Source organism: Cinclus cinclus, chromosome 7, assembly GCF_963662255.1.
Source record: "Cinclus cinclus chromosome 7, bCinCin1.1, whole genome shotgun sequence".
NCBI classification, from domain to species: Eukaryota; Metazoa; Chordata; class Aves; order Passeriformes; family Cinclidae; genus Cinclus; species Cinclus cinclus.
Genome location: NC_085052.1, coordinates 16,173,768 through 16,200,566, shown reverse-complemented (window position 1 = coordinate 16,200,566; position 26,799 = coordinate 16,173,768). Strand labels below are relative to the sequence as shown.

The following is a 26,799-nucleotide window of genomic DNA, read 5'->3' as shown; positions in this document are numbered from 1 at the left end:
CGCCGTGGGCGGGGCTGGGCGCCGTGGGCGGGGCTGGGCGCCGTGGGCGGGGCTGGGCGCCGTGGGCGGGGCTGGGCGCCGTGGGCTCTCGCTCGGTGAGGGCGCGCTCGGCCTTCGCCGCCAGGGGCCGCTGTGGGCGCGCGGGGAGCGCTTCCGCCGCCGGGCAGCACGCGCGCGCCGCCGCCATGAAGCGGGTAGGGGCTGTGAGGGGAGCGGAGGGGAGGGGAGGGGAGCCCGGGGTCTCACGGGCGGGACGAGGCTGTGCCTCCGCGGCCTTGGGGCTCTGGAAACGGTGGAGCAGTGCGGGGGGCTGTGGGTGGGGGGCACCGGCGGCAGCGCATGTTCGTCTCTCACCCCGAGACGAGGGCCTCCCGATAATCTAACGTAGAAAGGGAAGCTAAAGTTGAGCTGACACAAATTCCGGATTCGCGGATTCGCAGATTCACGGCATGTGTTCGGTTGGAAGGGGCCCGCAGGGCTCGTGGGGCCCAGCTCATTGACTGCCCATACAGGCAGTGATCCCCCGATCTTGCTGTTCCTAGCACCATGCTCCAACAAACTGAGCTGAGGATTTGAGGGACCCCACACCGATCCAGCCGCTTGTCCTCTTTGTAAAGGGCCGCATCGTGTCTAACAGCGCTTCGATGCCCAGTTTCTCTGGACGGCCTTGCCTTCCCCTGCCCCTCGTAGGGTGATCCCTGCCGTGTCCATTCCCATCCCGAGCGCCCTTGGGAGTGTTCTGCAGCTTTGACACGGGCCGCGCCTCCGGGTTTTTCCCCGAGCCCGGTTTCTCAGCCCTCGGTGCCTCCCCGAGTTCTGGCCCCCGTAACTCTGTTCTGGTATAGCTGCTGGTTGGTGTGAGCCTTGCAGCAGGCAGCTTCGCCAGGTCCCTGCTGCTGCTGGGCAGGGGGAGTTTCGGGCAGGAGAAAGCCGAAGCTCAGCTTTGGGAAGTTGTCCTGCAAGAGGACATTTGCCCGAGGCCGTGGCCTTGGACGTTCAAGCTCCCCAAGGTATTTTATCATGTGCTGGGAGACAGCAGCACCCTGAGAAGAGAACGGAGTGCTTGGGAGCACACAAAAAACTGCACTCTAACAAGCTGTGTGCCATACCTTCGGTGTCTATGTGTCTAAAAGTGATGGAGATAGGGTTTAATAAAATGTTGTCAGAGAATGTTTCTGTAAAACATTTGTCACAGTGCTCTCTTCTCAAAGATATGACACTGTTGTGTAAATTTGAGGCTAACTGATGGTACTGTTAGAAAGAAACATACTGTTCAGCCCTGATAGAAATAGGAACTCGGATATATTAAACAGTGGAATAAATTTTGTAAAGGCTGTTAACATGTCAGTGACTTGTAGCTTTCTGTTTGTTTTCTAGAGAAAAAATACAAAGCGAGTTCCAAGTTTTCGCAAGTTACTGAGAACTAGTCAAATAAAACTTGACAATAAATTAAAGAATAAGCAGTATAAGCAGAAGAGTGCTGCTAAGAAGTATCGTAAAGAACAAAAGAAGCTAAGGGAGGCTGTCAGAGATGCTATTTCTAGAAAGCCTTTTCCATTGGAGGAATGCAAGAAGAAACAAGTTGGTAAGTGTTTGCTTAGGTGTGGGGGTTACTGAATATCCTGCTGCTTCCTGTTGTAAAATTTGAGAAAACAATACTTCATTTTCTGTGTACAAATAGTTGCTGTTCCTGTTGAAAGAACAGGAGACCTGTGAAAAATACAAAATCCAGCTATTCTGGCACCTAGAACTGTCAGTTAAAGATGGTAGAAATGTGTTTGCACTGATCATTATTGGGTGTCATAGTAAAGGGACAGTTTTCTGGGATTACAAAACCAGTGTGCATAAAGGTCAATGAGTTCCAGGTAGAAGTAAGGTGTAAAATGGTCTCAAAAGTGTGGGCAGGGTTAAGTTTTCAAGGGTGACTGTACATATGGGATCTTAATCTGTAAACATGATCTTCTACAATAGCTAGAAAATGGGAAGAAAAAGAGGAAGAAGATGCTCTTCCACTGGACATGATGGATGAAGATGACTTAAAATTAATGGAGGATCTGGCCCAAAAAGCATCCTTTTTAACCAGAGACCTTTCTTCTAAGTGAGTTGCAATGTCTCCTTTTCATGCTAATTCAGTCTTGTGTGGTTAATATGTAGAGTAACACATTTATCAGGAGGTCTCTTTCACTCTGGTGTTCTTTGTGGCTCCAGTTACGCGTTTCCTCAGCTTGTCAGTACTTCAGTATTAATATATTGATGTGTATCAGTACATTCAGGTGCTCTGCCTGACCTTGAGGATACTGTTTCTGCAGTGTTCCTTCCTGGGAGGTCCCTGGCTGTGATACGAGTAGCATCCCTCAAACTAAAAGAAGTGCTTTAATCTGTGAACAGTCTTTTTTTCTATATAGAGTATTCAGGACATTCCCTGGACTGTGGACCACTATACACATTGCACTTCAGATTGCTGGGAAAAAATAGAAAGGGCCATGTCTATAAACACATGCAACACCAAAACATTCATACAAAAAATTTGGTGCCACTTTCTTGGGCCAAGGCACTGGGTAGAGTTCACAGTGATACTTGTAGAAAGGTAGTGCTCCTAGTTGATTCTGCTTAGTAATTAATAATTTAGTCTAGTTTTGAAGGAAAATAGTAAATGGCTTTTATTTACGAAGTTGCAGTTGCATAGTCTCTTGTAGCCACACTGCAAGTTCTTGAATTAGAAAATTTTTGCTTTAAACATTCCCCTTTCCCCAAATTAACTGGGTTTGACATAAGTTTAAAGACTTGCAAACCTCAAACTTTATTGTGTGGTTTTATTTAGAGATATTTTGCAAAATGTAGTTCTTTGTGTCTTACATTCATTATGCCAGAATGTTTTTAGAATGGTAGGAAAACAGTGGAAGTGGTTGCTCTTTTACCTGTTTTATGAGCTTTTAATTCCTTTCATAGTGTTCCCTTAAATTGGAGAACTTGTCATTTCAATATGCTTTGGTCAGCTATAGTCTGTCAGGTATTACACCACGTACAAATTGTGTGTTCATATTAGCACAGACTAAATACTTACCCTCTTGTACACTTGTGTGTAGCTCAGGAGCATACCTGTGAAAGGGTGACACACGCTTGTGCCGTGTTATTGCTTTGTCATTGGAGAGAGGTGTGACACAGGCTTTGCCAGTGGGCCAAGTAGGAAAGTGATAGTAATAGTGGTAAAAGCAGCCATGGAGTAGGATAGATAAAAATGGTCACTGACCCACTCATTGTCACATCCTGATTAAGCCTCACCTGGAAGGTCAAGTCACAGTGGGGGGAGAGAGGCTGTGGGACATGTTGAGAAAGGCTCTGGATCCAGTGGGAGGATTTTAGTCCTGCTCGTTGCTGGTGGAGTCCTCCATGGCAGGACTGCTTGGGGTGGTTTAACGGGTCTCAGCCCTGCCAGGGCAGCCACTCTGCTGTGAAGGGGCACAGAAGGGGAGGAAGGACAAGTGAAACAGCACCCTGGCCTGGGTGAGAGGTAGACACTTAATCCAGCTGGTCAGGCATGGCTCTTGTCTAATTACATGGCTGGTTCATTTAGTTTGCCTCGTGTTTTTCAGTGAACCTGTTCACGTCAAAAAACGAAAACATGAAAGTGTGATTGAGAAATACGAGAAGATGCCGAGACGTTTACAAACAGAGCCAGAAAAAGAACTCATCCATCTGCTCCCCATCAAAGACAAGAGTGGCATAATTCCTCAAGCTGTGGAAAAGCCAGGTAAGACACAGATTCTGGAACTGGTATAGTAGCCAAGAAGTATATAATTTATTTGTTTAAAATTTCGTGGTGTTTATTATGTGCTTGACACTAGGCACTCTGTTTTTGCAGTTCTTAATGTTGCACATGATGAAGAAGAGGACACAGAAGACATGGAGGAAGCAGAGGGTAAAACATTTTAGAGGGTTTTTTTTGTTTGTTTGTTTGTTTGTTTGTTTGTTTGTTTTTTCCAAATCACTGACATACCTGAAAAGTATTTTGCCATTCCCCAAGGAAGTTTGCAATTGAAGTGTATTTTGTTCAGGATGTTTTTGAATATGTTCATTACCATGCTGCCACCCAAGCATAACCATTATTCAAAGCTTGCACTCTTACCTGGTAGAATCTCAGGAATGGCTGGCTTCAGATTCTCTTTCTTCAAAATAATTTTGATTTTTCAGTGCATTTTTTAGAAGTACTACTTGCATGAAGTTCCTTTTATACTTTGTGCCATATTTTCTTGTAAGAAGGAAATATTGGTCTTACATAAGAAATATCTGTGTGGTTCTATTTTGATGACTCTCAGATCATTTTGAAATGCAGTTCAAGACACAGTCTTTTGCAGGCTTTAAATGTCTGTCTTTGTCTTTAAAATGTTTTACTCAAAGCATCAATACCAGGAAACTGAGATTTTCATTTGCTGTTGGCTATTGAGTTAATAGTCATTTTCAAGTAACCTTGTGACTTCTGGGTCCTTGCTGTCTAAATATAATCTGAAGTTGAGGAAGGAGATATTTGTAGCAAAATAATACTCAGAAAACACAAATAAAACCACTTGTATTTTTAAAAGAAAAGGTGAGTGGTGACTAATTTGATACAAATTACAGAGCACTGCAGTTTCCTGGCGTAGTTAGGATAATACGTTGAGTTTATAAGTTCCCATTGTACTCAGAGAACACCATGGACAGATTCGAAAACATTTAGTCCACTTCTTTTGCAAGCAAAATATTTTGAATTGGAGCAAAAATGAATCTGTGGGTTAATATTAAATCTAGCAAAGTAATTATTAAAGCTTCTTTGACTGTGGAACTTCTTGTGCTACTCTCGTGTGGCCTTACCGGGTACCTGTTTGAAATGTGGTGTCTGCAACATTGTATTTGTTGAGTGACTTCCCCTCTTTTCTAATTCTCACATATGTGCCAGACTTTAATGAGGAAGCCCTGCCTGTTCTCACTCCTGAGGAAATGGCTGCTCAAAGGAGACAAAAGCTGCAGGAGAGGAAGGTGCACATAGCTGCTTTAGCATCTGCCATTCTCTCGGAGCCAGACAGCAGTGTAGGTACATTTACTTAACCTGCATATACGTGTGTCTGTGTTGTGCACTAAGTCAAGAAACAAAGATCTGAATGAGCAAACAGTAACAAAAGCACAAGAATATCTGGGTAGAACAAGAAAAAGGTCAGTGTTGTATCAGTTTTGTTATTTTCTGTACAAGTTGCCTTGTTCATTAAGCATGACCCTTATGTAAGCTCTGATTTCAGGGTTGTATCTGATAGTTCTCAATGCTTCAGGATATACTAGTAATTTTCTGTAATTTTGTGCAAGTTTGTAATAGCAGGATATTTTGAACATTCCTGAGACTGAAATTTTGTTGGGATATCTATAATTTCCTGGCTCTTTATGCACTGTTAAGTAGAGTCTGAGTAACTGCTGAGTTAATGTACGTTGTGCTTGTCCCTTGGTTTGCAGTTGTTCTTCATCTGATGTCTGCCTATTTTCTTCAATCAGATTAAGAAGCTGAAGGAGCTGCGTGCCATGCTGATGGAGCAGGATCCTAACGTGGCTGTGATTGTTAGGAAGCTGGTCATGGTGTCTTTGATGGAGATATTTAAAGATATTGCACCTTCATACAAAATTCGGCCTCTGACTGAAGCGGAGAAGGCTACCAAGGTGAAATATCAAATCTATTTATAGTGTATGTGAGTAGTTAAGGATGTGTTCAGTGATGCCAGATACTGAGACTAATTTGTTTAATATGAGTTTATGGTTTTGAGCAAAGGGGACACATGCATAAATACTTGTGGAAGCTCTGAAGCTTTGACACTTTCAGGAAGAGAAGTTTTGGTTTTGAACCTTTAATTCTTACATACTTCCTTCAATTAGTAAGTGACATGCAGATGGTCATGGAGGCGAAAAGTAAGTGTCTGAAAGTAGTATACCAAACCTGGGTGACCTTCCTCTTAAACCTTGGAGTATGGTCCTGCACTAAAATTAGACAGAAAGCAAATTACACAGTGTTGTCACCTAACTGGCATAGATTTCTTTGAAATGTGTTCAACAATTTGCTGAACAAATGCAGAGTAACTTGTTTTCTGGAGTTTGTTTTTAACCAATTTTAAGAAGTTTTTTTGGGTATAGATTTAATGCAATTTAGAGTCATGGTTTTCAAATAACCTCTTGTTGATAATGTTACTTCAAGCTCTATAAATGAAATAGGCCTATGAACACATCTATAGAAAGATGCAGAAATATTTTATTTTTAATACATTTCTTGGAATGTCTGTCTAGAAGCAAAAACTACTTAGATATCTGATATTTGTTTTAAAACTTTTTTTTTTTCCACCATTGGCTAATTTCAGTATTTAGCTCTCCAAATAAAATCTTGATTTCAATTATGTTTACAGGTTAAAAAAGAAACACAGAAACTGAGAGAATTTGAAGAAGGCCTTGTAAGCCAGTACAAATTTTTCTTGGAAAATCTGGAACAAACAATTAAAGGTACAGTTAACACTTCCCATATTTTGAAGCAGAGGCAAAACTGTTTGCAGCAGTTTCCCTCCTCTGTCTCTGAGGTAGCACTTTGATGAAGTACACCTGCAATCACTAAAAATTTAAATATTTATAAGATCCCCATCATTCTGAAGAGTAACCACTAAAAATAATATTTTATGCAGATTGGAAGCAAAGGAAGTTGAAGAAAAGCAATGTCATTTCATTAAAGGCATATAAAGGTCTAGCAGAGGTAGCAGTGAAGTGTCTGTGTGAGCTGCTTGTGGCCCTGCCCCACTTCAACTTCCACAATAACATCATTGTTCTCATTGTTCCACTCATGAATGATCCATCAAAAATGGTAAGTGATTTTATCATTAGAGTTCTTGTTTTGTCTGAAAAACAATTGTTTCTGATCTTTATTGCACAATATCCAGATCTTTTGGCTGTATCTTTTCACTGTTTTACAGGTTGTGTGCACTTTATAATTAGTAAATACCATGAGTATCGTCTGTTACTAGCTGTTGTTGTGGACTTGGCTTTACAGAACAATTTCTGTGTTTTGCTTTTCAGATTTCTGAACTGTGTGTTGAGGCAGTTAAGAAGCTCTTTAAACAGGACAAGTTGGGTTATGCTTCACTTGGTGTAGTTAAAGTCATTTCTGGCCTTGTAAGGGGTAGAAATTATGATGTCAGACCTGAGGTAAGATTCTCTGTCTTGTACTTCACAATATTCTTCTGTCAAAAGTTTCAAAATATCCCAGATGTTAAAATTACTGCAGCTGCTGGCTACAGACAAGAAGAATTTTCTCACTCTGTCAGACCACAGACAATTCAGGATTAGGCTGAGCCAGTATTAGAGAGGTGTGGGGCAATGGAAGGAGACTGGGAGGTGGAGATCAGATTCTGCCAGAAACATGGCTTAAGTCAGTCAGGGAGACTTGAAGTGAGAGGCAAATGGAAGAATGGATAGAAATGGACAGTGCTGCAGAAGGAACTGGGAGCAGGGATCATGAGATACGGGTGTGGAGGAACAGGAGGGGGGTAAACAGAAGAACCTTTGAACCAGCAAAGCCCACTAGCTGGAATGGGATGCAGGATTTCTTACCCTTAGTTTCTATCAGGTTGTAGATGACCTTTCATTGAATTAATTTTATTTAACAATAGGTGTTGAAAGTATTTCTTCACTTAAGAATTAAGGAAGTGGAATTACAAAAAGATTCTGAAGATATTGCACCAAAGAAAAAATTCATGACTTACAAAGAGAAAAGAAAAAATCTTTCCAGAATGCAAAGGAAGGTACGACAGCTGCTTTCTCATGCTCTACTTCTGTTGCTTTATGTAGCAATTCGTTCCAGCAATGATTGCACATCTGCTGTTGCCATTGTTAACTCTCAGCATCAGCTTTTGCATTGTACTTGAAAATTTATGAGGTTCTACAGGAAATTTAATTATCTTCCTATTTTTTCTTCTTTCCTGTGTTGATAATGCTTTTGATTGGTTGTTTCTGATAGGATGAGGGTTACCCTGTAGAATCACAGGGTGACTTAAGCAACTCACCAAGCATGGAAAATTTGTTCTCTGGATATCTTTTCAACTTGGATATCCAGACTGATTGGAAACATTTAATCTGTTGTCTTAAAATCAACTGTATATTTTCAGTGGAAGAAAGCAGAAGAGAAACTGGAACGAGAACTCCTAGAAGCAGAAGCATCAGAAAGTAAGGAAAAGAAACTCAAGTTGGTAAGTAATTTAGGGATTATTTCCCTATATTAGCAGTGGCAACTCCTAAGCCTTTTGTAACTGCATGTCTTCCCTCCATCCCAACCTGTCAGCATTCCACATCTCTAGATCATGCTGTCATCTAACAAACACTTTGCCTGTGACAGAGATCTAGGTTTTAGTAAATGATGCTCTTAGTTTAGCCAGGAAGGCCAACAAAGCCATTCCTATTCCCTGCTGCCGTCTGCTCAAAGTGGTATTGAATCCATTGACAAATGTTCTCCAGGTGCCCTGTTCCACAGGACATTGTGTAGTGGGTGTTGCAGCCTCTCAGAGTAGCCTGCAGGCAAAGGAGTGTGGCTGTAGCCAGGAGAGAGCCAGAGGCAGGAGAGCAGTGGGGACTTGAGCTTTTCAGCATAGGAAGAGCAGACGTGGCAGTGCCAGGACTGGTTTGGAAGGCCTGAGTTCAGGCTTGGACAGAGAAAAGCATTCCATTTGAGTTTAAGTGAAATAGAAATGTCTATTTTACATGATTAAGTGCTTAATTTTGTTTTTTTTTTTTCCTTCAGCACACAGAGACCTTGAATATTGTATTTGTAACTTACTTCAGGATCTTGAAGAAAGCTCAAAAGTCTCCACTTTTGCCAGCTGTGCTAGAAGGTCTTGCAAAGTAAGCACTTCTTTTGTGTGTGTTGAAAAACACATAAAGCACTGAAGAAATTTCTGTCTCTGAAAGGGATTTAAGCAGTGAGAAAAGATAGTCCCTGACAAGCTAGTTGAAATTCTTTTATTTCTCTGCTGAAGTTTTCTGCTATTTCCAAAACCATTTCAATGTGATTTGAAATTTCCCATGATAGAACTGATGTGGTGCAAATGCCACAGGGTGTGATGTGATTCCATGATTTTGTCTGATTAATTGCTTCTTAAAGGACACAAGCATGTCACTAATACTCTAGAAAACCCATGATTAGCATGTTGGGGACTGAATTATTCTTTCCTGTGAAGATAGTAAATGTTGAGCATTTGATTTAGCCTGCTTTTAAGGTGTGGATCTTGGCAATTCAGAACACTTTGAACTGAATTTACAGATAATGTCTATAATTTAAAAATTAAAATCTCTTTGATTCAAGGTTTGCTCATCTCATAAATGTGGAATTTTTTGATGACCTGTTGATTGTCCTTCATTCTCTTATTGCATCTGGGGTAAGTTGAATTTTGTTACAGTTTTCTTAAAATTTCTTTCTTTTGGGTACTTAATCAGTTTTGTATTCTTAGGATTTAAGCTATCGTGAGAGTCTTCATTGCGTTCTCAGTGCTTTTCATATACTTTCTGGTCAAGGTAGGAGATTTTTTAAAACAAACTTCTGTTCAATATTGCCTGATAAATAAATGGAGTAATTGTGTTTATTTGGGATTATGTTTATAGGTGATGTTCTTAACATTGATCCAATGAAATTTTACACACATTTGTACAAGACACTGTTCAGCCTACATGCAGGTAATTCCAGATTCTTATTTTAACTAGATCATGTTTATTTTGTTTCTTTGCTATCAAAGCCGTTATGTAGCATTAATAAATTACACTTTTTCTAAGATACCTGATTTCTGAGAGGATTATTGTCTGGTTTAGCCTACTTTTTTTTCTTGAGTTGTGCATTGCATTGTGGCTATAGAAATACTTGAATTATTATTCAATACATGGTAACAAATCCTAATCATGTCATTTCATTAGGAATTCCAAGTATTTGATCTTGGATAAGCATTTAGTCTGTCCTCAGTTTTACTTTTTTTACTTCCTTATAATGATTTCTTTCAATGGCAATTTAAAAATTCTTACATTTTTTCTCTAATTCTCTCTCCAGTAAAGAAAAGACACCTGATTTTTCCAATAGAATTCTAAAAATAATTTAAATTTAAATTCTGCTTTTTAAAATATTCTAGTGTATATATATTTCCAATTTTTATAACAACATTTCCATGTTCTAATGTAATTTTTCCAGTAATTCTGAGAAATTGAATAATTGATGGCAAAAAGAGATTTATAAAATTTGAAATGAACATAATTTTAACTAACTTCAGAAATGTGGATTCACTAGGAATAAACGATAAATAATAAATATTCTGCAGTTCTGGGTGGGTAAAAGACTAGATTTTTTTCACTGTTTAATAATTTATAGAAAATGATACAAGGTATGAATTTAGGATTAAAACAGTAGCTGTGTTTAATGGTTAGATATTTTTCTATATATCAAGATGTATATCTATATATCTATCTATATATCTATCTAACAAGTATTTTCTTAGAAAGGAGCACAGAAACAATGGTACATTTTTTTTTTCTGTTCAAAGGTGGACTATTTTGACCAAAAAAGGGTGGGTGCTTAGTGTCTGTATCACATGAGAGGGGTCTGAGGCTCCCAGCTTTTGTGCTGTTCTCAGTTCCGGTGTGTAGCCCGTAGCAGAGTTTTCAGCTGTGTGTCCATGAAGTTGTTCTTTATCTTTACTCTTTGTATGAAATTCTGCTTTTGAGGTGGCACCAACGAGGACACAGGGATTGTGCTGCAGTGCCTGGATGTCATGTTTGCCAAGAGGAGAAAGCAAGTCTCCCAGCAACGAGCTCTTGCTTTCCTAAAGCGGCTTTCCATCCTTGCTCTTCATGTGCTTCCAAATTCCAGTGTTGGGATCTTGGCAACAAACAGGATATTCATGCAAGTAAGTTTGACTTGTTCAAATTTTTAGCTTACTGGCCAAAGGTTATGGAATTTTTTGATAAAATGATTTTGTGCAAAATTTTTTTAAAGCATCATTAACAAGAATGATGAAAACAGAATATGCTTAAATGCTGCTGAAACTGAATGGAGTGGAATGAATCCTGAAACTGACTCAACAATGTTGTAATTGTGTGGGTAATATAAACAACTCAGTTTCTGATTTTATGTGTTGTAGACATTCCCAAGGATGGACCTCTTACTAGACAACGAATCTCAAGGCAGTGGAGTTTATCTCCCAGAATTAGATGAACCAGAGCATTGCAATGCCCAGAACACAGTGCTGTGGGAGCTGCATCTTCTGCAGGTTTGTGAGTAACTCAGGGATTTGGGAAGTAACAGCAGTAAAGAGTTGCTCAATGTTTAGGTGCTTTACACAAATGAAGAACAGAGGTCTTCAGGCTTATCTGTCAAGTCTTGACCCACATGAGCCTATTCCAGCTGAGTGGAAGAGGAAAACCAGCACAGTGGTATGGAAGGTTGAGCTCAAAAGGCAATGTTCCGCATTCCCTATTATAATACTACACTGGTTCTTCCTGCAGGTTGCCTTATTAGATTCCTTTGGAGACCTCTTAGATCTGTTAAGTACCCTTGCAGTCTGGCCCTTGTTGCAAGAGGAATTGACATCTTGGTCTGCCAGTCAGGGTTTGGAGAGGGCTTCCTCTGCCCTTTGTCCTGTTTTCTGGGTGTAGGAATTACCTAACTGTAGAAAGTCATGCTCACAGCATGATATGAGGGAATAAATGCACGACTGGGCATTCTTGTTCACTTAATCCCACAAACTGACTGATTTTGAGGTACTCAGTTTCTAAAATAAAAGGAGACCTTCCATCTTACAGAAATGGAAATAAATATGAGATTCTATACATAAATGTATTATCCCTTACTCTCTTGTCTATGGCCTTCATTCTTCCTTTTTTCAGAGACATTATCATCCAACAGTGCAGAAATTTGCATCTCACCTTATTGCTGGAGCTCCAACTGAAGGCTCAGGAGCTCTTCCACTTGATTTGAGCCAAAGGTGAGTTATCAGAGTTCCTTTTTTCAGAGTTCCTTCCTTCTGAAAGGAAGCTGTTGCTTATATTAAAGGAATTCCTAAAAATAATTATCTGTAAAATTAAAGACTGATCTTCAAACTCTCTTTGTTCATCTGCCAGTACAGAATGCAGAATGCTGGCTGCCTTTTTCTTTCTCTTTTTTTTTTTTCTCCCTTTTGAGACTTGTTGCCAGGGTGTTGCAAGGGTAAACATCTCAAAAGTGCAGTGTGTTTTCTTCCCTTGGGAGCAAAATATCTTCTTCAGCAGCCCTGATCTGAATATGGATTAGCATCACTGAACTGGGGCTGTGCAGTGGAAACTAGAACCCAAGTTGCAGGGTAAGATCTTTAGCAGGTTAAAACATGAGGACAGCCAGCCAGGCTCAGACTAAGATCTAGTTCAGCATCATGTCTTTGGCAGTGGCTGGCAGCAGGTGCCTTGTGAAAAGTAAAACCAGGGCAGACATGTAAAATATGGTCTGAGTAGGTCTCTGACAGGTTTTAGCCTGGTGGATTTCCTAAACCTGATACCATTTTCTGTTCATTGAGTTCTTTTCAAATCTGTTCAATGTCCCTTGAATCATAGCTCACATTTTGCAAATGCAGCATTGTTTGGTAAGGGTTCTCTGAGTCCACAGTTCCTTATGGCAAGGTCTGCTTTCTTTTGTTTTGAACCTGGTACCAGTTTACTTCATTTAAGAGTCCCTGGTTCTTGCTCTGGGAGCTGAAGTGCACAGCCTGCTCCATCACACTCTTTCTGTGCCTTACAGGACTTGTCAGACCTCAGTATCATACCTCCGTCTACTGTCTCTCCTGGATGGAGGGATCCACCTCACACAGGAGCTGTTCCATATTTTCCAGATATTACTGTGTTCCTGAACTGTTACCAATTAAAGCATTTCAAGATGGACTTGGAGATGTAGTTGCAGTATTTGAGATGTGGATGAACTACGGATTTATACACTGATGTAACTAATTTCTGTTGTGTTCTGTTTCTTTGCGACTCCAAACAGCACTAAAGTCACAATCCCATAAAAGTATATGTCATAACAATTTATTTTTTTTTCTCTAAGTGATAGTCGTCTGCTCAGAGCCTACTGTTTATATGTAGAGTTGCTTTTTCCATCACTAAATTTCATTTTACTGATCATCTCATACAGTCTGCAGTTCTCTGTCTGCGGAGAGTCTGTCTGCAGTTCTCTACAGGTAGCTCTTTCTTACTGCTACAAATAACTTGGTATTCTCCAGCTCTTTTTTGAGCATATTGGAGAGCACAGGTCATGGAAAAAATCTTGTGGAAATCCAGTTTCATCCTGCCATTGCAAAAAACGACCATAGACTCCTGTCCTCTGTTTCCTGTGTTTTAACCAGTTTTCTCTGTAATGGTCCTCCCTGTTCTCCCATGGATGTTTTTTCATAAAACCCTTTGGCAAGAAACTGTTGGAAATTCTGGCAGATCGTTGCAGCTAGACATCTTTATCTACCTTTTTTTTTCTCCTTCCCTTTTTCAAAGGGGAGATATGTACAGATCAGAGCTCTGGGAAGACAGCAGTTTTCTTCTGTACATTTAGACACATTTTACTTAATTTGACTTGCATTGTTTCCTAGCGTTGGCTCCTGATATTTTCCAGCTGATGCTCATTACTCTGAGGAGTTCTCCTAAAGTGTGATGGAGGGGGGAGAGTGGAGTTTGTGCAAGACACTGCTCTTGGATTGGTGATAGATCAGCTGAAGTTGTATTTATCTAATGCCATTTTTCTTTCACTGTTTATTGACTGTAGGTCTGCTACAGAACTTTTTGAGACATATTGTATGAAAGGAATGACCTTTAATCCTCCTGTTGCATCAGTAACACCCAGAAGAAAGGTACTGTTCTCATCTTTCTCTGTCCTTTTTTAGCCATATGAGACACCAATATAACCTGTATCTGCTGGCTCACTGTGCAGAACCCAGGCATTGGCACACTCAGTGTGGCTTTCTGCTTTCTATACTTTTTTGCGTTGAGTGTATTGCATAAGATAGGACTGAGTATAAGGAAGGAAAAAATAGCTCTACAAGTAGAGTCCTACTTCCCACAGCATCAGTTAACATAGCAAGATTAATATGGTAGCTGTTATTTTGCACTTTGCAGTGGTTCAGTGCAGATTTCTTGGCTCTTTTCTGTAATGATGAACTAATGTTTGTTCAAAAAGCAATAATAAAAAGCCAGCTCTTTCCCCAAGGTGGGTAGTTTCCAAGACAGCTGGATTTCCAGAGTGTTTGATTCGGTGTGTCGAGGGATGGTGATCCCTGTTAGTGTCACTTCAGCTTTAAAGTGGAAATTTGAGGGGAACAAGGAGTTAATGTAAAAAGAGGAGAAATGGAGGAAGTGTGTTTATATCCTCAGCACTGGATGTGTTCCAGATACCAGCCTCCATTAAATGTCCAATGAGTGGTGTGTCCTTTAAAAAGTGGTAATTTTCCTTCTTTCTAATGCAAACATTATAACCTATTAACTTTGTCAACGCTCTACTTTGTAACTCAGTAATGTCAGTTGAAGCCTTGTGAGCACATTTTTTTTTCCATTTTAGAGAAGGAACTTCTGAAAATGTGTTTGTACTTAACTAATTCAGTTGATTTATAATGACTCCTTGATATGTGTCTCCTGCTAGGGAGTTACATAAGCAGTTCTGACAGAGCAAGGCTGAGAACAGCAGATGGGAAAGAAATTTGGGTAGAATAAGGAAATGCACAAGCTGCTTTAGGGAGCAGAAACAATGGACCAGCAAGATCACAAAGCGTCCATAGATGGTGTAATGGACCTAACTGGGAAAATTACCTTGAGGTCTTGCCTGCTCTGTGGTTGTTTGGCTCATTTAACAAATTTTGACAGTATCCGAGTTTTACCCTCTGTGTCCTGCGTGGCCTCTGTGTGCCAAGCTGCCAGTCTGTCAGCATCTCCCTGCTCTTGACAGAAGCTCCAAACTGGAGCCCTGTGCACCACTAAAGAGAGGCTCTCATTTCTCTGTGAGTGCACAAAACACTTGACTCTGGGAGTTTTTAGACTTTCGCAGGGAAGTTTAAATCATGAGCATGATCATCATTCTTCATTTGAGCACCAGGAAAATGCAGGGCTCCAGGTGTGGCTGGAGGCAGAAGGGTCCGGGGATTCCTTTCTGACTCAACCTGTGCTGTGAGCACTGTTGCTTTCACTGGCCTTCTGGTCAGAAGTGCTTGATTTATAAACGTGTGCTGTCACCAAACTGTGCTTTATTTGTGTTTGTGAGGTGTGTTGAACAGGAGGCAGTGTGTGAACCCCCCAAGTTGGAAGCCATGGCTGTGGCTGTGCATAGGAGGTAACACCTTGTAAAGCCCAGTTTACCACAGAGCAGAAAAGCCTCACCAAACCCACAAGCTGAAGAAGGACTGCCTGACACAATGCTTCCTTGCAGCCAAGGGAGATTTCCTGCAGGCCAGGAGGAGTGAGCTGCCAGTTGAACAAGTCTGGTCTAGATGACTGGGACCACGGGACAGAAACAAGACTGCTAAACCAAGTGGGCATGGAAAACATGGCCTTGCTTAATAATACAACTCATATTTTGTAATTTTCAGGATACCTTCTTTCAAATGGATTCATTTATAGATGAAGAACTAAACAAACAGCTTCACCAGCACATCAGTGAGACTGTTGCTCACAAGCCCTTGGATTTTGCTAAGCACTTGAAGGAATCATCCTTGACATAAATGTAACTATCAATCATGTTCACTTGGATTCTTAATTATGGAGAAAGATTGGCTGAAAGAAATCACCAGTCATCATAACAGGAATACAAGTAGGCTTTTGTGCGAATGCAGAAACACATGAAAATGTAACAGCAGTTTTTCACATAGCTATAGGCCTGTCCCCCAACCACCAAGCCCCTGTTCAGGGGGCTGGGGAATCACAATGAACTGTCATGTCAGTATTTTAAAAATGTACAGACCCAGGTAATTTAAGAATTGCTTGCAAATGTGCACATTTATATTTTTGTTTATGTATTTTTCTAATTTTCATAACAGAATATAAACATATGTGTTTCTGCAAACTCACTGGGTTGTGTTGATAACTTAATAAATATTTTGAAAACGTTAACATAATACTGAGTTTTTGATGCCCAAGTTACCTAGACATTTGGAATATGTATTGCATTTTTCCTGTTTTTCTTCTGATGTCTTCTAACCATTTATCTCATCTTGAAATGATTTTGCATTTGGTGGTTTTTTTCCCCTCTGATGAATCTTGATATTGGCAAATTAAGAATATTGAACTTCCACTCTAAATTATCATCATGATTAAATGCTCTACTGCAGTGTCTTTAATAATGCATTTCTGTCAAGAATACCAGACAAATACAAGGTAAGAATGTTTTGGGTTTGTTTTTTTTTTTTTTAGGTAATTCCCTCCACATTCTTTGAATACTATTTATTGTCTGATTGTTTTAGAATCCCATTTTTCAGCTGCATGTTGGCTTTGCAGAGAGCAGGTGAAATATATGAAATAATCTAAAGGTATTGTCTTTATGTGAATTCCATTGTACAGGGGAATACAGTGGGCTGTCCCTGGCTGACAGCTAAACACTTAACACTTCTGTAGTGTTTAATCTATGATGTGATAATTAAGTTTTGCAAAGCTTTCCTTTAAGTTGGAAAATACCTCTTTTTTTTGCTCTAGGGTATTTAGTCCTTTATCCTGATTTATGCTTCTTAGATAGTTTTACAATTAATTTATTTCTCTTTTAATATACGTTTTCAGTATTGATCACACTAGTTCTCACCAACTTCTAAGTAATTAAACATAAATATACAAATATTTTTAGAACAGACATCTTGTATTAAGGTATTAGATAATGTGATTAGATGTGTTATATTACACATATAAAGTACCTGTGTATTATATTTACTATGTAGACTGCACACCTGCATACAAAATACTGGTGGTTATACAGGTGTTTCTGCATGGTTAATCTGTCATGCCCATACATTTTGAGTAGTTCTTTTTAGTTTAGTTGTTAAGTGTTTTCAAATACAAATGTGATTTAAATTCTGCAAAATTCCAAGGGGGCCACTTGTCATTACCTTTGTCAGTTCAGGAAGGCAAAAACACAGAATCAGCATCTTAAACCATTTTATTTTTTTACAACATATACAAATACAGTTTATTCAAGTCAGCAGAGAGGAAACAGTCCAGGTGGAAAAGTCACTTTTAAAATTGTTCATTTTACATAGTTTCCAAACATATAAAGACTGGCACATAGTGATGTTGCATTGTCAGATTATTTTGACATGCTTGAAGAGGCAAGAGGAAGACAACTGTACAAGTCATTCTGAAAGAGCTTATACATCTATTGGAGCAAAATCTATTTGCTATTTATTTATTTTTGTGTTTCATTTGCTAACTCTGCCAAATGTCTATCACTATTTAAGTTACAAAATATTTATCACAGACAGGAAAAAATTGCCACCATTGGTACATTTAGTGGGCTACCCTAAAAGTAAACTGAGTTTTATAGTGGAATAGTAACAGACAGTGATTAAAAACCAGATGTTAGCTGAAGCATTTGAAGAGCAGAACAGACAGTTGAGTTTCAGAAACTGCAGACTTGGCTTGTAAAGCTACCAGCAAGGTCTTCTCTTTTTGAAGATAAACTATGAACGTAAGAGAAAGTGTTCTTGAAATATTTGGGTATTTCTGTGTTGAAGTGTTTAATTCTTAAAAGCCTCTGAGTTCTAGAAGCAGACACCTTTCTAAAAGCGGCTCTTCAGACACCTCATCTAGTAATATTTGTAAGCAAGAAAAGAAGTCTCACTAGGCTTCAAAACCAAAACCTGACATAGTGTTTTTCAGTGTTCTAACTGCTCTTACTGAGGTCAGTAAGACAGAACCAGGAAGCCCTTTGGGCAGCAGAGGAAGCAGCTCCTGGAGAGCCCCAGTTCCTACAAGCAGAGCAGCTCTGCACACACACAGGAGCTGGGACTGCCCAGCTTTTGGCCCTTACAGTCACACACTGCAAACAACACACACTGCACAGGGAAAGGGTAAGAAATTGGCAGAAAAGTAGCAGTTTTTAAATAGGACAGAATAAAATACTTTTGTGGTTTTGCCAATAGGCAGCAGAGCAGGAGAAGCAAGAGATGTCCACCTGTGAAGTGTGTAGTGCAAGGCCTGCTACTGCTCAGAGACTGCATGTTTCTGGAAGATGTTGATTATTTACATTCCTTTTTTTCAAACTTTATCCTGGAAGCTGCTTCCTGTAAATAGTTTGTAATGTAAAAATGAATGTATTTTCCTGATTGATGTCCATACTCAGCCAAAAACATGGAAAAGGACAAAGTTATTTTGTCAGTTTTGTCATAGGAATGTGTGGACAGATTCCTGCAGAAATAAAATCTGTGGCTAAACAGAATAAACATTCCTATTAGCATAATAACTTAGCACATGAAAGGTCTTTAACTGGGCTTTCACAGAAGTTAACAACCCATTGCTGTTTAATGCTTCAAGTGGTATTTCCACTACTTGGAACCAGCAAGAGAAAGGGCACTGCAATTCTTTCCTAAATTCACCCCAAAGCATATCATGTTTCACCAAGAAAAGATTACCTGGATATTTACCAATATCTAAACTTTAAATTAAATGATGCATGAACATTAATGAAAATACTGGAGCAGGTTCGTTAGCCTTACACAGTTCCAGATGTCTATAGGCCTACAAAGTTAGGGTTTTTAAATAAAAAGCCAGATATTTTACTGTTCCCTTTCACTGTGATAAACGGCATTAAAAGAAGGTTTTGACTGTGAATGATGACGAAGATACTTTTATTAATAAGCTATTGCCAAAGCTAGAAAAATCGTGATAGCAGAAATAGTACAAAAGTGCTGATTTTAAATGGCCACAAGATTTCAGGCTAGTGTTAGGCCTGTGGTGCACAATATGACATGACTACTGAGGTCCCCTTTGCTTCCCTATGATTGTTTTTTTTGTTGTTTTTGTATCTATGTGACAGAAAAGTACTAGTGGATGACAACATGGGTATAAGAACTTTATTATTAAATCCAATTAATTAGCAAGGGTGGCTGCCAGCCCATTGTGATACTACAGGTGATGTTAAGAATTTTCAGAGTTGCTAAAGATGCCCCCTACCCCCCCCCAAAACCCAAAAAACAACACCAACAAAAAAGGAAAAGCTAATCAGGTAAGGGCAAACTACAGCACATTGTGTTATTTTTAAAATGCCATAAAAACACCAAAAGGAAAAAATTCTTACAGGTCTCAAACTGCTCCCATGTTAAAATAATAGAGAGACTGAAGCTGTTATTTTAAAAAACGGTTCCATTTGGCAGGTGGATGCATTTCCCGTAATTCCAAAGTATTCCAAAGCAAACTATGCATATAAAACTATGTGTAAATTGTCACTTCTTAACTTCTTTGCTTGGGATCAGTCTTTTCCTTGGGCAGGGTGGGGAGGGAGCACATGTCCCTCACAGGAGCTGCTCCTGTTGGAATTGCTAATGGGTCACAGACAGATCCACATGAGTTGGGGGTCATGTTCCTGATTTGCGAAACGCTGCTTTGGTACATAAGTTCAAAACTACTTTCGTGAAAGATGAGAAGTGGGAAGTGCATAGCCTCTGTGAGCATGTCATTGAGAAATTTTACTTTCTTGTATGTCTGTGGTTATTTTTCCTGAAAGCTGGAAGTGACCTCAAGAGGGCACTTTTTTGCTTTGGTAAATGGCTACTTTATATACTCTGTTTTCTGTAGTGTATAGTGAAAGACTTCATAGTTTCTGGTGACAGAACGCAGGTTCTGTCTGCTTGTTGATATGCCAATTAATGACTTTATTTTCTTTTATTTCACTTTCTTTTTCATAGTGGGGGCATTAGCTGTCATGAGACTACTGCCTCTAACTTCTTTCCTGTGTTTAGGGTTTGCTCTAGTGAAACAAAAACATGTGCAGAGCAGTTTGTTCCCCACAAACACGTGTCTTGTGGGAGATTAAAGGGATGGCTGATTGCAGCAGTTGTTTAATTTGTGCCCCTGTAATGGATTATTTTAAATAACTAAACACATCAGTAACTCCTATGGAGAGAAAAAAAAAAAAAAGGAAACTACCACAACTAACTTAATATAAGATAAAGTCAGCACACGTAAAACTTCACAACAGTGTTTCTATGTAAACAGAATTGCCAAGAGTTATAGTGTAAAGTTCTTTATACTTTCTGGGTTTAACAGAAAAGTAAAAAGACAGTACCTGACTACATGGAAAAATGTGGTTTGAATTCAAATTTTTGAAATGTTAATTACACTTATCAATACATTGTTTTGAATTTGGTCAGTACTGGGTATTAAACACCTTGTGCTGAAAAGAAACAACCAGAAAAATGCCAATACTTTTTCCTCTAAATCTAGAGAAAGATAAAAAAAGTCTGCATTTTCTAAAAACTAGTATATGATAAATATACTATACAATGGCATGTACTTTGAAACATGATAATAAATATTCTTTCTTTAAACACAAGCCTGGAAATCTAAAATTTTAAGAAGAAAATGTTGTTCCTTGCAAAGGTCTCACTACCAGTAAGGTGTATTCAGCTATTGTACATGATTTTGTTAATGTAGATAAACCATAAATAATTTTGAGTGTTTTGTGTATATTCACCAAAGTTAAACAGATATGCAAAGGAAGTTACAGCATATTTAAATCTCTTTACAATCACTAAACACAGTGTTTAACAGTAATCGTCAGGTCAAAGTGCGTTATTTTAATATAATACACATAAAAGAACACTCTGGTTCTCTGCCTTCAGATTCCTTAGAGGAAACAAGCTAAAATTATCTTTTGTTTAAAAAGGGGAGGGCAATGACACGTGTTTGTTTACAACACTCAGTCCAAGAAAACTCCATCCGCCTATGGAGAATCTGCAGATGCGGTGATACAGGAAGAGAGGAATCTTCCGAGAGCCGACAGGCTCTTTCCCATCTACAGTATCCCATCCCAGATTCTGGATGTTAATCCAGCAGCATTGCCTGGATTAAGCATCTGTAGCACAGGGAACACAATTGCTGACCAGTTCAGTCCACAGCAGGATCCTTCAAAGGAATGCAGAAGGATTCAGTCATGTAAATTACAGGTTTGGGTTTCAGAAAAAAGGAAAAGAAAAAAAAAAAAAGAAGAAGAAAACCCAACAAAATAAAACCCCAGCAAAACAAAAACCAAACTGAATGCAGAAGAGGGAAAGTGACTCTGATTTTCCCATAATTTACTTTGCTTTCCTTGAATTCAGATTGTTCTAATGCATTAGGGGGTCTACAGTAGCCTAGAAATAAAGCTATCAAATGCATCCCTTCCTATTTGAAATACCCTGCAAATGAAAACAGTGCTTGAATTCTGTTAATTTAGTGACATAGCAGCAGCATTATGGTGCATGTCAAATAATGCTTTAATAATTAGATGTATACAGACAAAAAAATGTAATCTTAAATTGGCCATCTGTGAGGTGGTGTTATCAAGGCTGAAAAAGATTTCTTCTTCATTTGCAATGAGCTGCAACTTCCCAGCTGCTGTCACAGTGCTGTAGTAGTACTGTGCAAGTGTCTGGTTAGTGTACAGTGCCAGGCAAGTGTGGCACTTACTATCTCCATATAAACGGGACAGTCTTTGTTGTGCATTTCAGTTGTTTGAAGTCAAACAAGATAGAAGAAATTGAAGAGATACAGAAAGCATAGTGTAAATGCTTAAACATTTCTGGCAAAATTTCCACAGACAGAAATTAACGCTATAAACTTGTTCTAGCTAAAGAAGAGATCACCAATCCTGATGATTTTATTATCTGGACGTAACAAAAACCAAAAAAGCTCTACTGCTCACTTCCATTTGCCATGTCCCAGAGGGAAGGAGTAACAGAACATCACTATTTAAGCACAACTGTCAATAAAAAGCGAGTACTGCAAAATCTACCAGGATACAACATTTTGGATTAAAGGGACAGAGAAAGTGGGTGAAACTCCACCAATCTGATTCACTTGGAGACCTTCCTGATTGTCATCGTGCCTGTGCACACCAGTGTATGAGGCTTTTACGGATCATTCTGTCAGTCCTTGTACCTCACTTGGTTTGATCAGCTACAGCTCGGAAGCAGGAATTCCTGTGAAGGCTGCACTGAATGCCTCTCAGTGCTGGGTGTCTCGTACCTGAGCAGCCACAGCCAGGACTATTCCATGATGTCACTGAAGGCCAAGGCGCACGCGGCTCTCTCGTCCCTGCCCTGGGGACTGTCCGACAGCGCCTGCAGCGGGGGGGACACAAAGCCCCGGTACTGCTTACTCGACTTGGTCAGCTTCTTCAGTTCACTGGTGAAGGAGATGCCTTTTCTCTTGTCATCTCGTGCTGCCTGTAAAAATTAAAGATCATAGAGGTGGTTTAACAGCTGCTTGTTCACTGGGAAATAAGGAATGAATATGAAAACACCTAATGTACTGCTAAGGAGGCCTTCCTTTCAGAATTCAGTATGGCTGTGCTTTCATCCAGGCACTTCCTTCTGATTGTTCTGAATAAATTATTAATTAAAATTATACATTGCTAAAGATATGTTTAGCAAATTTGATAATCTGTGCTTATATGGGCACTTTAAAGCAGCAGTGGCTGTGGATTGGTGGTGGTTGCTGGAAAGGAGAACACAGCTCCTTCTCCCAGCAGGCATGTACTTCATTCCTGCCATTTTTTTAAGCCTGATATAAAGCAACAGAACAACTTTTTCACTAGGCAGGAATAAAGGGGACTTTATTCCAGTGGCTTTTAAGTCCTGCTCATTTGAATGGTCCTTTATTATGATGGGGAACATGGCATGCACAGCAATAAGGTTTTGAGAAACAAAGCTGTAGCAGATAAAGGCTGTTCTGGATTTGCAGGCTGTGAGGGAATCATGTTGCTGGATGTAACTGATGCAGTTTTGCAAAGGAAAAAGTAAGGGAGGTTCAGAGAAAAGAGGAAATTGCTTTTTGCTGTAGTCTGTCCTCTCCACCTGCCCTCATGCCAGTCATGTCTCCCTTGCATGGAAAGCAAGTTCACACACCTGAACACGCACCATCTGTAACACCTGCTGCAAAGTATTGCATCTTTTACCTGAACCTGTTCTTTGAGTTTAAGGATAAATTTTCCTGCTCCCTTCCACTTGCTTTGGGCCTGAAACACACACTCTTGATCAGAGAGAATCCTCTGAGATGGTTTAGATGTTGAAGACTTTTTGTTTGCTGGCTCTTTTGTCACCTCTTCCAAGAGCACATAATCACTTGGGTTTGGATTACTCAAAATGCTGTAGGAGTATTTGGCTTTGCAGAGAGTCTGAAATGAGAAAAACGAAACAAAAAACAAGACATTCAAGACATTTCCTTGGATTCAGGCTACTAAACCGATTCTTCAGCTAGTGCTGAGAACAAACCCCACCTTAGCTTGTTTGAAACCAACTTCCAGCCCACATGTTAAGATGGGCACATGCCTTTACCTGCTGTATGACATCCTGAGCCGTGCTGAGACGTGGAGCTTTGATCACGGTGCGTGGTTGCTCTGGGGAGACATCGTGTACCTGAACAAAGAAGCTGTCATCCTCAGAGCTGATGGCTGCTTCTTCCTTTGCTTCTTGAAAGACATTTCTCTCATTTAAATTCTACAGAGAAAATGACAAATCCATTTATTCAGAGAGGTAACTAACAGCTGGTGGTCACAAAAGGGTTTTACTACATGGAAATTGGAGACTGCGGTTGCCTCAGCTCCATTTTGTTAAATGCATTGTAAGAGTTTTGACAAGCCACTATTGCTAATAATGAATAAGAATAATAATAATGCTAGTAAATACCTGTGTTTTCTAAAAGCAGTATCTGAAATACCTTTCATAGCAGGTGAGGAATGGAGATATTTGCAAAAATGGTCCCTTAAATCCTTCCCTTATGTATACAAAATGATATTTAGTCATGTAATGGTGCCAGTACAATGGGAGATGGTGGAAAGGGTTCTTTTCTTTCCTAACCCTGCACTACAGCCAAAAGAATTTAGAGAGCCAGAATCTGGGCGAATATTTTCCTGTGGTGTGAAGCAAGAGGAAGGCTGCCTATTTCTCTCTCCCCTTTCAATGACTACAGCAGATTTTAGACAGAATTCCTCCCTGAACCTTCTCTCAGAGAATGCATTTCTGTCCAACGCCTTGGAACTCTTGGAACACAGCTTGGATTGATAAGCTGTAAATATGGGCTGTGTATTGCACCCTGTCACTGGACCTGCTCCTTGTTTTTCCAGTCAGATTTGCAGCTTCATCTTTAGCTCCAAGCTCTGAGGTGCTGCTGTCTGCAGAAAGGTTCAAAATTGTGGATAATGCTTTGCGGTAGTTGCATCACAGGACAGAACAACTGCATAATTTTCACCTGTGCTAAAGCAGATTTTAACCCATTTTCTGAAGGAATGGGGCTTGGCAGGACACGTGTGGCAGCATATACTGGCAGAGGCAGTGCTGCAGTCAGTGGAATTCAGTAGGCTACTATTTCCACAAATAAATTTCTACCTTGTCATTTTTGTTCCAAATAGATAAAAAGGAAACCAAAATGTGGACCTGTGTAATATAATTGCAATTTTTCAAATGGAAGCTTTATAAAATGTTCTGTCAGAATAAGCAGAAATACATTTTTTACATTTTTTACAGTTCAAAGTATATCAGAGGTCCTCTGTCCTCTGTATATGTAAAATCTGTGTACTAAGCAAGCATTTTGATTTGCCAAACTGACCAAAGAAAGTGCCTCTGAAAATGGGATCATTAAGTGTCTTTCTCCTGCTTTTTTTTGTCTCTGTCTCACAAGCCTGGGCACTAGCATATTTTAAGCTGTAGATGCTTTGCTCAGAGTGTAAACCAAAGTCATCTTCCTCCTTTAAGTTAAAAGAAATCACCTATTTCATTATTTTAGCCTATAGTTGATAATTTTATCATCCGTTGAGGCATTTAGGCTTATTCTTTAATATTAAAATTATTTCTCATTTTTCTAGACAGATGAGAAGTTGCTGCCATCTAAATTGATGGTGGCTTTCTGGAGTTCTGTTTTCTGTGATCCTTTGGTATTAACTATTATCTTTATATTAATTTCCTGTCATGGCATAATCTAGATTTGCATTAAATTAGAACTATCACTCCAAACATAGTCACTGCACTGGTGACTGAGTCATAATGAATAAACACCACACAGCTGACAATGGAGCTGAAGGAGGTCCAGTTGGGTGTCACACAGGTATATAAAGTGCAGTCGTGTTTCTCACTCTAGAGTTCAGTTTGTTTTTAAATAATGCATACAGCACTGACATTACTCACCAAATAGTGAAATAAATACTGCACCCTTTTGTTTCATGGTCCTAAGAGCTATTTTTGCTACCTTTGTAAATAATAATTTATCTAAAACAGACTTACTTCCTCTCGAGTTTTAAAGATAATTCTTCCAACATATCCTTCTTCTGGGAACCAACTGTTTAAAAGCTGCACTAGCCCTTCTTCAGGACCAATCACTCTCTGGAATGGTGGTTTTCTGCATTCACTCTTTTCTTTAGATATAAAACTTTTCTCTTCCATCAGAAAATAGTCTGCTGCACATGACTCGGTGCCTTTTATGGTAGCCAAGAGCTAAGACAGACAACACACAACAATCAGAATGCTAAATATAAACACCACATAGTAGTTATAAATGAGAATGAATAAGGAAGCTTTAAGAATCAGTAACTATTCTGACTGTGCAGGCAGGATTTCTGATGTGTTATTTATTATTCAGATATTTTACTCCAGGGTAATGTCCCGTTCTCTTTAGCCCAGTCAAGCAGTTCAACTATTCCAGACAAGGAGGTACTATTTCAGATTATTTCGGTCCTTTTTTTGGCTGGCCAGAAAATTTCTTCATAATCCCAGGACAGTACAGTCTTTTCCCACTGCTAAAATAACAATCCCTGCTGAGTTAACTGTTTTTTCTACTCATGAACTTAGCCCTCTAACTTTTACTCTCTGTTCCTATGGTGCTTCAGTTCAAAGAATTGTGCAGAAATGTTTGCCTTTGTTGTAAAGAGAATCCACCACCCTTGACTAGAGAGATTGTTTTTCTCAGCTGCATATGCCCAAATATTAAAATACTAATAGGGAATATGTTCTAAGATTATAAACCCATTCTCTGAAGCCAAGATTTGGAAAATTCCATGGATTATGTTCTGTGTTTGCTGTGTAATTAATTCCACAGCAATGCATTTCTAGCAGCACCCCTTGCAGCCATGAATGAACTACAACAACCCTGTGTGTGAAAAAGAACAGGGAGACAGAGGTCCAGAAGGATGTTAGTGTGGATTCTGGCAGTGAAGAGTCTGCAATTCAGCAGAAACTCACCTGATGGAGCAGCTGTGCAGCCGTGGTTCCTGCACTTACACTGAAAACAGTGAAAGGCTCTGGGCCTGGAATTCCATGAACTGTCACTTTGTAAGTCACGGCAGCTTTCTTTTCTCCCAGGCTAAACAACTGTTCAGACAACATTCAACAGGTTACTGGATGTTTTTACACAGGCATATTATTTCTAGGTTGCTTAAGAGAAACTGTACACACAAGTCGTAAGGGCCTTGACAAAGCAAGGCTGTTCAGTTCATACATTGCTCTTTCTTACACTATGGATCAAGGCATCTAAAAACCCCCAACAAATCCCCCAAAAGCCTGCATTGTATCTTGAAGCTGAAGAGAAAGAAGAAAAAGGAAGTTT

The 26,799-nt window shown here is 39.5% G+C and overlaps 2 protein-coding genes across 6 annotated transcripts in view; one reads left to right on the top strand and one right to left on the bottom strand.

The window, feature by feature from the left end:
- The first annotated feature begins 161 nt into the window (after nucleotides 1–161).
- Nucleotides 162–21,849, top strand: NOC3L (NOC3 like DNA replication regulator). Of its 5 annotated transcripts, none has more exons than XR_009933351.1 (22): nucleotides 162–194; nucleotides 1,378–1,585; nucleotides 1,972–2,098; nucleotides 3,594–3,751; nucleotides 3,863–3,919; nucleotides 4,934–5,064; nucleotides 5,518–5,679; nucleotides 6,414–6,507; nucleotides 6,684–6,859; nucleotides 7,072–7,200; nucleotides 7,665–7,796; nucleotides 8,160–8,240; nucleotides 8,789–8,889; nucleotides 9,350–9,422; nucleotides 9,495–9,558; nucleotides 9,646–9,717; nucleotides 10,750–10,931; nucleotides 11,166–11,294; nucleotides 11,911–12,008; nucleotides 13,805–13,889; nucleotides 15,615–16,398; nucleotides 21,833–21,849. XR_009933351.1 is itself a non-coding variant. In XM_062496497.1 (22 exons), exons 1-21 carry the CDS (start codon nucleotides 186–188, stop codon nucleotides 15,744–15,746), a joined length of 2,400 nt encoding a protein of 799 aa, XP_062352481.1. In that variant the 5' UTR covers nucleotides 162–185; the 3' UTR covers nucleotides 15,747–15,748; nucleotides 16,301–16,492. The 5 variants fall into 5 exon arrangements, 4 of the variants coding, with proteins under 4 accessions (XP_062352481.1, XP_062352480.1, XP_062352482.1 ...); XM_062496497.1 differs by lacking the exon at nucleotides 21,833–21,849 and having other exon boundaries at nucleotides 15,615–15,748; nucleotides 16,301–16,492; XM_062496496.1 differs by lacking the exon at nucleotides 21,833–21,849 and having other exon boundaries at nucleotides 15,615–16,492.
- A 401-nt stretch (nucleotides 21,850–22,250) lies between these two features.
- Nucleotides 22,251–26,799, bottom strand: part of PLCE1 (phospholipase C epsilon 1) — a 111,564-nt gene continuing 107,015 nt past the window's right edge. The window contains exons 27-31 of the mRNA XM_062495990.1: nucleotides 26,436–26,564; nucleotides 25,482–25,691; nucleotides 23,541–23,702; nucleotides 23,162–23,380; nucleotides 22,251–22,430 (exon numbers count right to left, since the gene is read on the bottom strand). Coding sequence (XP_062351974.1) covers nucleotides 22,251–22,430; nucleotides 23,162–23,380; nucleotides 23,541–23,702; nucleotides 25,482–25,691; nucleotides 26,436–26,564 — 900 coding nt within the window. The remainder of the gene's footprint in view (nucleotides 22,431–23,161; nucleotides 23,381–23,540; nucleotides 23,703–25,481; nucleotides 25,692–26,435; nucleotides 26,565–26,799) is intronic.